The sequence below is a fragment of the Chelonoidis abingdonii genome, chromosome 26, assembly GCF_003597395.2.
Source record: "Chelonoidis abingdonii isolate Lonesome George chromosome 26, CheloAbing_2.0, whole genome shotgun sequence".
NCBI lineage: Eukaryota > Metazoa > Chordata > Testudines > Testudinidae > Chelonoidis > Chelonoidis abingdonii.
This window is the reverse complement of record NC_133794.1, coordinates 75,102-91,279: the sequence shown is the minus strand read 5'-3', so window position 1 is coordinate 91,279 and position 16,178 is coordinate 75,102. Positions and strand designations below refer to the sequence as shown.

The window sequence follows — 16,178 nt, the reverse complement described above, 5'->3', positions numbered from 1 at the left end:
CCCCCCCCGCGGCTTGCTGCGCCAGGCACGTGCTTGGAGTGCTGGTGCCTGGAGCTGCTGCTGTGAATTCCAACTGCACCAGAGCTTGGAAAGTGAGTCCATGCAGGTGGGCAACAGGAGAGACTCAGGGGGCAACCTGGACATGAATTGCTGCTGCCCCTATGGAGGGGAAGGCTGGGCCCATGGGGAGGGCACTTGTTAGGCCTTGGGGGACCTAGGGTCAATTCCCTGCTCTGCAGCAGCCTGCTGGAGTGATTTGGTCAGACTATGTCCCAGAACCACCAGAGGAGCTGAGGGGCCCCAGTCCCATGTTTAGGTACCGCTGGGCTATGGGCTATTCTGAGGTGGGTCTTGCTCTCACTCCCCATCTCTCCTACTGAAGTTGTTCCACTTTAATTAATAGTTGAAGAATTAAGTGAATTGGGCCACACCACAAGCAAGACTCGCTCTACAGCCCTTAGCCAGGGCACACACTTGCGAGGTGGTAGATCCCTCTTCGAACTCCTTCCCCACATCAGGCAGAGGGGGGAACTGAATCGGGGGCACCCCCCATCTGAGCTGAGTGTCCTGAGCCGTGGGCTAAAGGAGAGCTGGCTCCCCTTCCCCCCATGTGTTCTGTGGATAGTTCATCAGCCCCTCATTGCACCCTATGGGATTGGCCCTGTGCCAGTGAAGCCGGCAGCTGACAACACAGCTGCTCTGGGCTGGTGGCCTGGCCGACACCTCAAAGCTCAGCTGACACAGCCCCGGCGCTCAGAGGGTGAAAAATTCATGCCCCAGAGCAACCCAGTTAAGCTGACCTAACTATCAGCGTAGCCGACTGCTGTCCTCATTCAGGAAGGGGCAGTTCCTGCAGCGAGGGAAACAGCACTGCCGGCCCCTCACCGAAAGTGTCCACACCGTGGTGCTACGGAGCCACTGGGGCTCCGCCACCACAGTGCCCACAGTGTAGACGTGGCCCTGGGCCCTGACCTCCAGGAGAGGGATGGGACTTAGCACACAACCGGCTCCTCAGCATTTCCCATTGGCTGGCTCCCGCCCCGCTCGCTGGCTTTTGTTACTCCCATTCTCAGGCACCTCTCTCCTCCATCCATCAAGAGGGCAGCCTGGGCGCCTGACTCAGGCCTCATGTACAACCTTGTTATTCCAGCGAATGTCTAGGACCTACAATGCTCAGCATCACCACCCCCAATGCCTCCATGGAGCTGGGCCTCAGTTCCCCTCTGTACACCGGGGCCAACACCCCTCCCTCAGCTCCTGTCCAGAGCGCAGCCTGTCCCAGCACCACCAGGGCAGGTGGGTTCTGAGCCATGTCAGGGTAGAGCCTGTGCTGGCCCACGAGGGCTCCTTTCGTATATGTGCTTCTCTGGGATCTGTACAGCACCTGGCACAATGGGCTCCTGGCACTTGACTGAGGTTCCTGGGTGCTACCATAATACAATTCATAGCAGCCCCTCTGGATTGAAAGACCTCAGCCAATGTCTGTAAACCCAGACTTGGCATATCTCCAGAGGGCTGGATCCTAACTGGCCTAAATCAGATACCTGCATGTGCAAATGGGCCAAATCCTGAGGGTCATTAACTTGGGATGATCCTCTGTTCTACTACAGACACCCTATCCAATAGACTGGCTCCCAGGGGGTTGTCTGGGGAGGGGGTGGCCTGGCCATGAAGGCACCTGCTCGAGGTCTGGGATCACCAGGGGAGGCTGAGGCAGGTGACAGCAGGGCTGGAAGGTTACAAAGGGCCAGGTCTGATCTATTTTGGGTCTTTGTACATTTTCATCAGCTAAAGAGGAGGGGCTCCCCAGAGCTTTCCCACTCCCACTTGCTGCAGGATCCCTGCTGTGGTGAGGGGGACCCTGTGACCTGAACCCAGACAGACCCCGAAGGACTCCCAAGGGACAGGTGAGCTGGTGAGCGACACTGTGATTGGGGGATGGTTGTTTCCTTTATGACCTGGGCTCTGTTAAGTGAAAAGCAATAGGGCTAGAAACCTGAACACGGTGTCTGTGCGCTCCGTGCTACACTGACCACCTGGCCACTGGAAGAGGGAACCCAGCTGGCCCACACCTTCAGGGGGAGGTCTGGGAGAAGGCAGGGGGGTAAGCTACTGAGCTACTTGGGGGTCAGTGCTGGGCCTGGGGCCCTAAGGCAGGTGGGTCGCGGGGCTCCATTTCTGTGAAGGGGTAACAGACAAAGTCAATGCCCAGGAAATGTGCCCCAGAGGCCACAGGAGACACCAGCACTGCAGCCTGTGATACCCTGGGAAGCTCAGAGCACTTATGGGGTTCAGTGTCTGAACCTCCGTAGCGATCTGGTGAGCCACCAGTAGTGGCAGCCCAACCAGATCTGGGACAGAGGCCTCTATGGGGAAAATAGGAGGGAGGCAGAGTTGTGCCCCCTGCCCATGCTCTGGCCCTAAGTACCAGAGACCTGGAGTCAGGGGAAGAACAGAGCCAGAGAAGCATCAGATTCAAGTTTATTTATTGCACTGGGCACAAAGGGCACAGCATGGTTCTGTGCCAGTGTCCATGGCAAGGGGGCGGCAGGGGCAGCAGGCCAGGTGAGGCTCTCCAGTGCCAAGGCTGGGTCTTGGCATCACTATAGCCCTATCTTGCAGCAGCGTGCAGCCGTCCAGTCGATGCCACCGCACTGGCAGTGGCAGGTGGAGTCGGAGCGAATGTCCCAGGAACCACAAGCCATTCCGCAGGCGCAGCCCGTGGGCTTGTACCCTGTGGGGGGATGGGGGAGGTGGGGTTAGGGGAGCAGCTGGTGGCAGGATGGGAGTCATGGGAGGTAGCAAGGTGCCCTGCTCTCTCCTCCTCCCCAGCACCCAGGGCATGGCCCTGTGGTTCCCTTGCAGCCAGGCCACTGCCCAAACAAAGGAGGCCAGTGAGACGTCCCAGGGGTCTGATCCAGGGGCCCACACTGGTCCCAGCTCCACAGCATCCACTGCCCCCAGGGACTCAGGAGTGGTGTGAATGCCATTGCTCCTTGCACTGGGCAGCATATGGGAAGGGGGCCCCCAGGCAGGCTGGTGGTGCATTGCTGCCCCAGCTCCACACCCACCCAGGATTGCAGAGGGGGTGGGGTCTGTGCCCCAGGGACCCCTCCCTCCTTGGGCCTGCAGGGCACTCGGGAAAGTGCTCTCACCTGCTGGGCAGGAGACAAGTGCCCCACGTGCCGAGACGTCCTGACAGAGTAGCTTGGCTTTGGCAAGGGTGGAGGACACTGCAAGGTAAGAGGCAGAGTTGTAGCCAGCAGGACCCTGGGTGTGGAAAGGCTGATGCCTCCCCCCAGGCTCAGGTGGAGAGAAGCTGCCTCTGCCCCAGCTGTTACCTGGGCAGGTGTAACCCACCCAGCCTCACTCCATGTGATGCTCTGGCTCCCCTGAGTGGTGGCTGGGCTACATACAGTCACAGTGCCTGGAGCTGGGTGCTGCATCTGAGCCTAAGGCAATCAAAGCTCCTGGCCTGAGATCTGGAGGTCTCATGTTTGATGCCGGTTGCCCACAGCCCCCCTAGAAGAGTGTTACCTGGTGGAAGCCTCTGGGCATCTAACAAGACCCCCTGGGCTGTGAACAAAGGGCAGGGATGGAGGGAGCAGAAATAATTCCTGGCTGCTTCCCCCAGCCAATACACCCTTAGGTGCTGGAACTGGGGTGCTATTGCACCCCTGCCTCGGGCTTGAAGAGGATTCCATCATATACATGGTTTACAGTTTGGTTCAATAGCTCTCAGCTCCCCCACAATACAAATTGTTCCAGCCCCGTGAATGCAGCCATGTCCAGGTGAGCAGCAGCCTGAGAGAGATGGGTAGAGCAACCCCAGCCAGCCCAGTTCAGCCCCTGGGGTGAGGTGGTGCTAGCTGTGCAGATGGCATCTCATCGACCCTGTCTCCAGATGCTCCAGTGGGGTGACTGACCAATCCAGTGGGTCTGTGGCTAAGGCACTGGGCTGGGCTGCAGGAGATGTGGGTTTAATTCCTGCCTCTGCCACTGACTCTCTTTGTGACCTTTGTTAAGTCACTTAGTCACTCTGGTCTTCTGTTCCTCTTTGTGCAATGGGGATGATAATCCATCTCTCGGCAGCTCTTTGGGGCAGAGAGCTTCTCACCATGGCCTGTGCAGCGCCTGGCACGACGGGGCCCAGAGCGCAGCCACTGGAATAGAACTAAGACAAATACCGGCTCCATGCTGTGCTCGGGCCTGAACTGAAGCTGAGGAACATCAGGGAACCCCAAGGGTTCCAGCTCCCCCTCGCCCTGTTTACACACTGAATGGGGCTGGCTGGGAGCAGAATGGGACAGGCAAGGAGAGAGCTGTCCTGGGTGGTTTGACAGGAGCAGGGATCAAACTTGGGACTCCTGGAATCTCTGCCTAAGTCAAAGCCCCAGGCCCATCAGCTCTGAGGCAGTATTAGAAACTATATGACTCAACCACTAGAAAGAGATAGAGAACCACAGTGTGGGGCACAGGTAATGTTGCTCTTGTATGTGATTGGTTCCAACAAGTTCTCATGTGACTTTCCCAGCAGTTTAGTTGATCCCATTAATCTTGATTTAAAAATCAGGAGAAGATTGACCTAGTCACTAACGCTGCCTGTGTCATATCTCACCAATGCACAAATGACTTGCGAGCCTGGGCAGGCTGGTGCAATGGTCCAGACTTGTGCTGACTCCCTGTATGACCTTGGGTAAGTCATTTAGCTTCTCTGGCCCAAATCTACAAAGTGCCTTGTTTCTAGACACACTGAAAGCCCTGTAACTCCTGTTTGGCCACTGCCAGACACCTAATAAACCTGGCACCCAAGTGTTTGCGGTAAGAATACACTGGAGAGGGTGTGGGGGTCAGATGCTCGTGGCAGGGAGGAGGAGAGACAGGTACAGCAGAGAGTGTAAATGAGCCAGTTTGGGAGGAAAGCCATAGCTTTGGCAGCTCCCTCGCTCAGTCTGGGGCTCAGAGCAGAGACTGCCGGAGCTTCGCCTTTTGCTGCAAAGTCCCATCCCCCGGCCTCCCCTAAATGTGACCCCCCATTTCTGGGGGTAGTGACCCTGGGTCAGTTACCTATGGAACTAATCGCTGCCTGCACCTTCAGATCGACCGCACTGTCAATGATGCACTGAGCACCCGTGTGGTACGCAGGCACTAGGAGGGTGAGCAGCAGGAACACTGCAGCCTTCATCCCGCTGGGTGGTGAGCTACCTGCAGGGGAGAGACCCGGCCAATGTGTGAGATCCCAGAACAGGAGCCCTCTGGAACCGGTGGCAGGAGCCGAGGTGCACACAAGGCAGCAGAGTGGGGCACAGGCATGAGGGAAAGCCACAGTGCCAGGGAAGGGGGTGAGGGTCAGAGCGGGGACAGGCAGGCCCAAAGGGGCAGGGGATGTGGGGACGAGAATGTAGGGGGCTGGAAGGGATACTGAGGGGTGAGGAAATGTAATGGCAGCAAATAGGGGAAAGAGAGGAAGGATTTGGAACAGGAGATTGGGCGTGTTTGATGGGTGGGTAGGCAGGCAGGATGGGTAATGGGGGGTTATTGGGGAGGGTTGGAATGGCACCCCCATCCTAGGGGCTAGCAGAGCAGGACTGCTTCCAAGCTGCCAGTGGGGACCATGTGCACTGGCGGTTGCATTTTCAGGCTGAAATCGACACCCACAAACACATATGCGCGCACACACACACACACACGGGAAGGAGGTTCCCGTTAAAGGTTTGGAATGAGCTCCTTAGAGAACTGATTTCCCCCCCCCAGCGGCCCCTCCCCAAAACAAAATTAAAGCACCCACAAAAAGAGCCTCGTCTCTCTGCTCCAAGCTGCACCTGTTTCACTCGGCATGACTGTAAACCAGTTCGGTGAAAGCCGTGTGAGTCGCAGTGTGGACATTCCTACTCCAATGGAATCGCCATCTGGTAAGGGCTAAATTGACATATGTCTGGTGTGAATCAGGTTCAGACTGAGCTACGCACTATTTTGCACTGAGTTATTTGTTACAGACTGATCTAGTTCAAGCCACGCCACTCTGGGGTGGATGCAGCTAGAACAGTATACAATCATTTATAGCAAAAGAGTTTTTTAGTTAATAAGTATCCTTAAATAGGTGCAAAACTGGGTTTAGACCAGTCCTTATGGGATTAAAACCAGATTTATATTGATTTAGTTTAAGGGTAACATTTTCCCGTGATTTAGGATTCTAACTCCCATTGAATTTCAATGAGACGAGGCTCCTAGAGACCAGATACCAAAGGCATTTAGGCACCTAATGACACACATAGGCACCAAAGTCACAAAATGGAACATTGGCTCCTAAATCCTTTAGCTGCTTTACAAAACTTTATCCCAAGCCAATCCCTTGCTACATAGAGAGGAGCTCTGCTCACATTGGATTAAGAGCGTCTCCACTGTGCCTGGAACCAGATTAACTTTTGAAAGCCTTTGAAAGTTACACCACCACCACCCTGACTATCGCCGAGGTCCCAGGAAGCTGGGCACACACAGGAGCCATGCCCAAAAACCTGCCCCCAGGCTCTGGAGAATCCCGCCCGACCAATGGTACAAACTCACCTTCTGGCACAATCTTTCAGGATGCTGCTCCCAGTTCACAAGCTGCCCCTTTAAATAGGAGCTAGCTGGAGCAGAGGTGGCGAAATCTTCCATCCCATTGGCTGCTTGACAGCTGACTCCCCCATCCTGCTAGTGTGGGGCAATCCCAGGGTTGTTCCCAGGACAGAATGTTTCTCTTGTAACTTCCCTGTTTGCTCAGCCCCTGCCCAGTTGTTCATTGCCAGGGCCAAATTCTCCCCTGGTGTAACTCCATTACATTGGAGGTGTTATGCTAGCAGAGCCTTTGTCGCTGAGGGTCTGGACAGCCCTGGGGCTCCCCCTCTGTGGGAGTTTCCGGGATATTGTAAAGGGGTTGCTGGAAGGCAGGGCCGCTCTGGGTTTGGAGACTGAGGAGTGGGCTGTGCTGCAGCTGGAAGTGTAATTAACTTTGCTGGAGCTAACAAAGTGAAAATAGCAGTGTAGCCTCCGCGGTGCAGGAGGTGGGATGGGCCAGCTGCCCCGTGCATGTACCCTCGGTCCCAGACAGCCCATCCGCCTCCCGTGCTGCCGTGGTTACGTACCTGCCTAGCACACTAGCTCAGTCGATTCCTGAGCTGGAAATTACACCTCTGGCTACAGTGTTGATACAAGTCAGCTCCATGTTGTTGGGGAACCAGGGTGCAGTATCCAGCCTGACTCATGAAAGACACCCCCAACCCTAGCCTCTGCTTAAACCAAAACCCATCAGAGGAAAGAAAACCTTGCAGAGAGCAGTGAAGGGCGTTGGGAGACACACCTAGACCCCTCCTGACAAGGGTGACAAGATTAAGGCATCCCCATTTCCATACAGAATGAAGAACCGAGACAACTCCCCTAGCCTCATCTGCTTGAAAGATGGGACAGGGAGACATCACAATTTGCATACAGAATGGAGAACAGAGAACCGCACTGAACCCTGGGACCAGAAAAGTAGGGAATCATGGGAATCTCTGCTCCAGATGCTAATGAACCTACACCTGCACATACCCAGCTCAGCAATTATCAGAACAATTCTAGTAAGGAATCCTTGATCGATATCCAAAATACTGAAGCAGCCTAGTTACATTGTGAGCTCCTTGGAAGAAAACACTACCCATAGCCAAGAGTGATCAGCTCCTATTGTCTAGCCTAAAGAAAACCCTTGAGTCACCAGCTTACCTATAAACAAGTCTAATGTTCTCCCTTGAACCATTCTATTTTCTCTACAAAAATTCCTACTCACCCTCCAGTCAGTGTTCTGATGCTTAGATCCAAACTCTGCATCAGTTCCACTGGGACTCCATCTTCTCCTGACTGATTGTGCTGGGGGCTCTGCCTGTTTCCAGCACTCACGACCCTGAGCTACCACCATCACCTGGGAACCCCGACCAGTTCAAGCTTCAGGAAGCGGTGAGATCCCCTTCTCTTTTTTTCTCTCTCTCTTCGTTTTCCTTTCTACCTTAGGTTTTAACCTTTAATATTGCATGTTATGTTGGTTTAGCCCTTCTTGTGTAGTTATCACTATTGTTCAATAAATAACTCTTATGGTTAAGTTGGTTGCTTCTCTCTCTCTTGCTGAACTTTATTCTTTTGTGTTTTTAGCTTCCCTCATTTGCTCTGCAGCAACACTTCTTTTACCTAAGCTAAAGATCCCTGCAGCGCCCAAAATTACTGTGAGGTTTGCTCATCAAGTAGGTTACTCCCAGTGATGTGAGAGTGGGGATAGGGACGTGCTGAATTTGGGACGCATAAGGGAAACAGCTTGAAAGTGCTGCTTGACCCAGTCCATGGAGCCCAAGGGCATACAAGGAGAGGCAGCTTGAAAGTGTCCAGAGATATATAAGGGGTCAGCTTGACAGTGCTGATTGACCTGGTTCACTCAGACTTGCTCTGTTAATGTACGTGTGGGAGTGGGTGTGTTTATCTGGTTCTGGGGCTGGAGAAACCCAGCCCTGGGAAACTGTGGTCCTGCAGGATAGCTCCATTGGGAGGGGACTTACAGAAGGGAGAAGTAGAGCTCCATATGAACACACAAGTGACACAAGCAGCACATTGATAGAATTACAGAATCTCTTCCCCAGAAGAGTAACCCAAATAAATGAGCCTACCCCATAGTAATGGGCAAATCTGGTAACAGTGTAGAGGCAAGAGCCAAAGACGGATTGAAAATGCACCAGCAGGATTCGTAGCCCAGCATGGGGCTGGGTAGGGAGGGCAGACATGCAATCAGAGCCCAGCTTTCTGACTTCTCTCCAATTGCTAGTGTGAGCCCCGTCTCACAGAGCTTGTGCCAGGAGAGACCATCAGAGCATCCAGTGTGTGTAGCACAGGCCATTGCACATCACCCACATGTCTCTAATGTTGAAATAGAGGTGCCATCAAGGCCAAGGCCCTGCAAGGCAGGGAATTGATTAGGGGAGATGCCCAGCTCATCCCAGCAGGCGATCCAAGCTCCACAAGAAGCAAAAACACACCAAGGTCCAAAGCAAAACCAGGAGAAGCTTCCTTCCAAATCTCAAACCTTGAGCATGGGAGCAAGAGCCACCAGCCACAGACCTGAGCGCTATCCTCCCAGCGCTGGGGTGACTGGCACCTCGAGGCACCTTTGCACAAATTACAGCTGTTCCCATGGTAGCACTGGGCCGTGGGAACATAGAAGCAATTAGCCTGAGAGTTCATGGGCTGTAGTAGCTTGTGTGCAGACACAGAAGGAGAGACAGTTCCTGCCCCAGGAGCTCACAGTCTAAAGAGGAGGGGAAACTGAGGCAGAGAGAGGGGACATGATTGGCACAAGTTCACTGAGCAAGGCAGTGGCAAATCAAGGACTAGAACCCAGATTTCCAGTCTGATGTTCTAGCCACTAGACCATGCTGCCTCTAAAGATATGGAATCTAAAGATGAGGCGGAGACCTTCCAGAACTCACACAGAGCGAACCAGGAAAACATCAGGAAAACATCACCGATCTGACAAGCTGAACAGATGGTGTTTAGTTACTGCCATTCTTTCTGTTAAACAAATACCGCAGAGAGGCAATATAGAAGTGTTGTAAATAGTGAGCTTGCAGAAGAGCAGGAAACAGAACCCAGGAGTCCTGACTCCCAGCCCCCTGCTCTAATCCTGTGACAAAGGGGAATTTTCTGTAATATTGTTATCATTCCGATGCATGCCTCAGCTTCCTTATGTATTTTGCATTGCTACCCAATGAGTATAGAAGGATTAAATGTGCTCTTGGGTCAGAGCAGAAGCCATGAGGTGATGGGTCACGCAGCTGTCTGGGGTGGAACGAGTGGGGTATTAAAGAACTGGCTGAAACTGACCCATATCAGTGGAAGGGCTGGAAAGACAACGGGAGCTCTAAAGCCCGAACAACTGACACTTCTCTGCAGGCGGAACATGTGAACTCAGCATGGGCCTGGGGGAGGAGGTGAACGGACTGAGGAGTGGCAGGAGGCTAGGATAAGAGCTGGCCTCTGAGAAGATGCAGAGCTCTCACCTGGGACTGACAAAGGGAAAAGGCCAAAAATAGATTCCAGGCCAGCTTGGCAGGTTGGTGTGCTGGTGTGGCCAGGATGGAAGATGTTTTAGTCTTTGCTTCTCTGTGCTATCCTGGGGACTTGGGGGCTGGATTCCATCCGAGAAACCTGACTGGCTGTAAAGGCTGCAAGGTGTCACTAGAAGTTCTTGCCAAGGTGTATTGGGCCTTGAAGAGTGGACAAGTCTCTGGCCAGGAGTCTGTCTCAGCTGGATTCACTGTGTTACCCACAAGGACTAACTATGCCAGGGTGATCTTAGGAAGTTCCTGGGGATGCGGCACCGCTGTCCATTAAGTGATTGACACAATCCCTTTTATTGATACAAAAATCACTATTACCATCGGCTGAAAGCACCTCGAGTCCCAACTACGAACAGTCAGAGGTGAAGCTGAGTCCGCGGCTCTCCTCTTCCAATGGCCAATCTTCCACTGGTCACTGGGGAGAACAGCAGCTTTGCTAGTGCTTCTTAGGCATCTCCGCAGAGCGTTATGCTTTTGCTTATTTTATAGTCAAGACTTTGGGTGCGCGTCAGCATCGTAGTTAACCCTTATTTTAGTAACTTGTTCTACACTCATTTGGGTGTGCATCAACGTCGTGGTTAATGCGTATTTTTGTTCTGCACTCAGTGTCATGATCTGCTGATTTACCACCATTTGTTATTTTTTCCATTCCAATTTCTACTGCCACATGACTTGCCTGCTTTCAGACTTTGTGGAGTGGTGCTCACTTACACTTCATGGTCGGAAGGGTTTCAAAATAGAATTACTCTTCTTTTCCCCTGTTAGTCCACTGGAGCCTCAGAGGCTCAGTCACAGAGGCATTGAAGAAATGTGGCCTATGTCTGAGGAACAGCGGGCCCCGTTGTAGGGCTGGCCCACTGCAGGGGAGCCTTTAAGGGAATGTTTAAAAGCTGTAACAGATCCTGACTCCTGTCCCAGAGCCGGGAATGGAACCCAGGAGTCTTGGCTCACAGTCCCCTGCTCTAACCCAATAGACACAGGTCCCCCTCCCAGAACTAGTCATGGAACCCAGAAGGCCTGGCTCCCTGCCTCCCTTTTGTAATGCACTAGACCTCAACCCCCCCTCGAGCGCCCAGCTGCCCTATACAGTACAGAGAGAGCGCGTGCCTGGAGCACTCGGCCTGGTGCAAGATCTGAGGCCTGAACCAGTGGCTGTGAACCAAAATCAGGCCCTGTGTTAAAGCAAATGTTTACAGGGTCACTGTCCAGGACATGAACTTGGCAGAATTGTTGCTAGTGTACTAGGCACTAGATAGTTACATAAATATATTCCAGCAAGTACTGATACGCCCCAATCTAATACAAGATGAGATGGTTTGACAAGACAATGGATAGGGATGTTTTGTCCAAGATATCAGAAATAAGGGGAGGTAACAAACAGATGTCATGAAATATGTAAGGTGCTGTGTGAGTAGTGTGTGCTAGTTGGTTGTCTTGGTCTATAAACGTCAGGGGGCTTTGCCTTAATTTGTTGCATGGCTTAGGGGACGGCAGACATTTCCATGGCCGACTGAGCCATTCTTTGCTACTAGGCACTCAGGTGTCAGTGTACTTGTAACCATGGAGCCAGGGTGCTGCGACTGTGTCTAGGGGGCAATAAACTTGGCTGAGTGTCTTTGTTACTGAATCGTGCTTGTGGTCTTTCTTTATGAGTAACGTCAAAGGATGCTGAACTAACGGACTGCACTAGCTACTAATAGCATTGAAGCTCCAAGAACAGAAGCACTGAGCAGCCTAAGCAATATTCCAGCCTTCTACACTTAACCACACTGGGTAGTACTGTCGCAGTCTGCTGAACCAGCTATCTGCTATCGGCACAAAGCTGGGGACAGCACACAGAAAGCACACACACACACACACACACACACACACACACACACGTAAGCCAACTGACAACTCTGGTGACCCCGACTGCCGATCTGGTAAGTGGCAAGCTGTCCTCTGTAGTGACCTAACATGACAGACAACTACAAGCAAGGAGACCCTATAGTGAGGCAATGCTCACCTCCACAGTGCCTCTTGCTGGTCATTCAGGGAATTAGCTCATCAGCCTCCAGAGCGCCCACTGCCGGCCGATGTCTCACCTCTCACTGGCCCCGGGATCCCTCCTGGACCCTGGAGCCTTTTCCCTTGGGTGTTGCCCCCTGGCAGTACCCGTTCAGCACTCTGGGTCTCCCCCAACCCCCTATCCCACCTCACCTCAGTATATGGCTACTGCCAGTCACCATCTAGCCCCTGCTCTCTGGGGCATACTGCAGTGTACACACCATTCATCACTGGCAAAGGGAGGAGTGGACCTGCTGCCTTTGCCTACCCCAGGCTGTCCCTCTGTAGCCCCAGTACCTGTCCAGACCTTTAACAAAGCCTCAGCCTGGGGGTTCTCCAGGCTGGAGCTCCACAGCTCCTCTAGCCTTTTCCCAGCCCTGCTCCACTCTAGGTACCTTTCTTAGCTTGTAGGCAGCCAAGCCCTTCTCCCTCAGAAAGCTAGAGGGAGAGTCTTCTCAGCTCCTAGCTTCCCTGGCCTTTATAGGACAACTAGGGTCTGATTGGGGTGTGGCCCCACCTGTGGTTGTTTCCTCAATTAGCAGAGGCTTGCTGCTCTCCTTAGTAGCAGCCTTCATACAGCCTGGACCCTGTCCCAGGGCTGTTTTGAGCTTCTTTAGGGCAGGAGCAGAGTAAGCATCCAGCTACCGGGAGTGCTCTATCTGCTTGGGCTACCCTGCTGGCTGGAGTGCTCCCCCTTCTCTGGCTGCCTTTCTAGCTGGAGCTCCTTCTCTCTTCCTGGGCTGCTGCTGCTGGCTAGAGTGCTCCTTTGCTGGACTGCTGCTGCCACTGCTGCTGACTGAGGGGTGTGGGGGCCTGCTGGCCAGCCCCCACTCCTCCACCTCTGGAGGGAGAAGCCAGGACCCCACTGCTACCACCTGTGATGGGTCCTTCCTGCCTGGCCACCAGGGTTGCTGGAGGAGGAGCTGCTGCTGGAGCTGTGTTTGCCTGGGGAGCTGCTGGAGCCTGGAGGAGGAAGAAGAGGACTGAAGACCACCAGCTGCTGGGGGAGCGCACAGGAGGACTCTGAAGACCACCATGGAGGGGGCCTTTCTGGACTAAGTACCTCTTTGACTGTGCTCTAGTGGTGGGGATGTAGACTGTGTTTGTGAGGGCACAGGGGGTGTGGTTTGGAGCCTGCCCCTGGTCCATCTGTGTCCCCCCAAACCTCCACCGGCCACTTTCCATCTGCCTCAGTTTCCTGCCTCTGGGACACAGCTGCTTGCCTGGCCTGCCACGCCCTGTTGCCATCTTTTGGGCCTCCAGCAGCAGCCAGCCACCTATTGACTGTGCACAAGTGCTCGTGGGTGCACACACCCCCTTCCCTGAACTGACCCTTCCCCTCCGCAACAGGCCCCCTAGCCTTTCCCCTTGTTGCCTGCTCCATTGCCCCTTGTAGCATTTTGCCCCTGCCCCCCAGCTTTGGTTTGTTTGCCTGCCCCGCCTGTCTCCCTTTGTAGCTTTGTTTGTCCTGCCCCAGCCCTGCAGCTAGCCCCTTGGTCCCTCTGCCCCGCAACCTGCCTGGCTGTTCCCCTCCTCTGCAACCCCCTCACCTTGTTTAGCCCCTCCCCTCATGCACCCATGCGCCCTTAGTGCGCTTGTGCTCCCCCCCCCCGTTTGAGTTTCCCCTCCTGCACTGCACCTCCCCCAATTGTTGTTGTATCCCTCCCCTCCCCCAGTGCAGCTAGAGGAGCCGGATTCAATCTCGTGTCGGTGACTGACCCCTGCCCCAAGTCGTCGATAGTCCCCTTATCCGCCCCCCCCATTTTGGCACCCTCCTCCCCTGCCTACAGCCTAGCAGGGAGAAATGGTTGACCTGTTTCCTCTCCCCTCCCCTTCTCCGGTGTTTCCCCTCCCTCCCTACTCACCATGGTGGGAGACGCAGCAGGTGGGACTCCTGGGACAACCCCTATCCCCCCTCCCCTGTCTGCTCCCTTGACAACTCCCCTAGTCTCCACTGCTACTGCTGCTGCCGGACCACCTGCCACCGCTCTCGCTGCGGCTCCGGCAGCGGCGGGCGACGGGGTGTCCTCTGCTGCTGCCATGTCCCTTGCCCCCTCTGCTTCTGGGGGAGCCCCCCAGCTGGCGGGAAGGGCCAGGGCAAGAAGAAGGGAAAGGGTCCCACTAGGAAGACTAAGCCCTCCATGGCGGAGCCTGCCACCTCTGCCGCGGCCCCATTGGCCGCGGCGCCCTCCCCACTGTTCCCTCCACCAGCTCTGCGGATGCCCCTCCCCCGGCCCCCAGGGCATACACCCAGGTGACGGCGACCCCTCTGCCCGCGGCTACGTCATCTCCCCCGACCGCCGCCTCCGCTATCACCTGTGGCGGCCAGGGCCCCTTCCCCACCTTGACCAGGAAGCGCGGCGTCCGTTGCCTCCTGGTGCCCACCTCGCCCCACGTGGAGACCTACCTGCGGGCGTTGGCGAGGGTGGTGGGGCCCACGGCCATCGTGGCGGCCTCCAAAATGTATGGCAAGGTGATCTTTTTCCTTGCCTCAGAGGCTGCCGCCCAGGAGGCGGTGGAGAAGGGCCTGGCGGTGGGGGGCGTGTTCATCCCCCTGGAGCCGCTGGAGGATCTGGAGGTCTGTGTTGTCCTGACCTCTGTCCCCCCCCATTCCTCCCCAATGCCGCCCTGTTGCCCGCCTTCTCTACCCTGGGGAAGCCCATTTCTGTAGTGAGCACTCTCTCCTTGGGCTGGAAGAACCCCGCCCTCCGTCACGTCCTCTCGTTCCGCCGGCAGGTGCAGCTTCAACTGCCGCCAGCGGCGCGTGGCGGAGAGGCACTCGAGGGGTCCTTCCTGGTCCCCTATCAGGGGGCCCATTACCAGGTGCACTATTCTACAGGGGAGACCCGGTGTTACCTCTGCCGGGTGACGGGGCACGTCCGGAGGGACTGCCCCTTGGCCCGGCATGGAGGAGCGCCCGGGACCCCCAAGCCCCGGCAAGGTGCCGGCCCCGTCATCGCCGGCGCCCCTAGCTGCCCGCTGCCCAGGGCCGCCCCTCCTCCTTCTCAATCCATCACTGCTCCCGCTCGGGCTGCAGGGGTACCTCCCTTGGCATGCCTAGACAAGTGGGAGAGCCCCGCCTCCGCTGTCTGCACTCTGGTGGGGCCTGTGGAGGAGGGTGCGGCAAGGGTATTGTTGGGCATGGGAGAGGGCCCTCCCCAGGGGGCATCTTCCCTTCCTTTGGCTGTCCCACCAGTGCTCCTCCAAGTCCACGAACCACCATCCCTGCCCTCCGACCTGACCCCTATCACCCAGCCCGCGAGCGACACCATGGAGGGCTGGACCCAAGTACAGGGTAGGTGGGGCAAGCAGAAAGCTCAAGCTCCGCTCCTACTACCTGATGCGGGAGCCCCCTGTAAGACTAGAAAGGGGGCCGCAGATGCTGAGCCTTCTGCCGTGCCCTCAGGGTCAGTCCGTCTGCCAGTGCCAGACGGGGAAGCCGTGGCAGCACCAGATGGTACCACCATCCCTCCTCCACAATCCCTTCCTGTGGAGGCCTCGGATGAGGTCCCCCCTGCTCCCTTGCCACCTGCACCCCCTGCAACACTTGAGGCAGTCGTTGCCTTGGGCGCTAGTGGGGAGGACCCCGGGGTGGTGGGAGGGGAGTCCCCTTTCATCTTTGAGGAGATTGAGGCCCTTGATCTGACCCCGGTTACCCAGGGGGAGGATGACCCTCCACAAGTGGGCCTCGACCTAGCCATCCTCACCCCAGCTCCCCTTTCCCAGTGTTCCCTCCTCCTGACTGCTGTGTCCGCTCCCACCTCCGAGGGTCCCCTGAACTCCTTGACCTGCCCGGCCATGGATGGCACCCCACTGACGGCCGCTGAGGAGGTTGGCCGATGGAGACTCCAATGACTGTGGTGTTTTTTTCTGATCCTTAGTCCGTTCATGTATCCGGGCGGAGTTCCTCTGGGCGGCGTCCACTGGCTCCCTTGACGTCTTCGAGGAGCAGTGGGCGCTGTCCGGGGTTCTCTGCTCGGTGTCCCCGTCAGGCTCCCTTCTTATGACCCTCTGACC

The 16,178-nt window shown here is 55.6% G+C and overlaps 1 protein-coding gene across 1 annotated transcript; it reads right to left on the bottom strand.

The window, feature by feature from the left end:
- Nucleotides 1–2,463: 2,463 nt before the first annotated feature.
- On the bottom strand, nt 2,464–6,685 carry LOC116824446 (resistin-like). The gene is given in 5 exon segments (XM_032779741.2): nt 2,464–2,734; nt 3,156–3,233; nt 5,068–5,205; nt 6,565–6,594; nt 6,597–6,685. Coding segments are annotated over 5 exon segments (438 nt in total). The 5' UTR covers nt 6,658–6,685; the 3' UTR covers nt 2,464–2,603.
- Nucleotides 6,686–16,178: the final 9,493 nt, after the last annotated feature.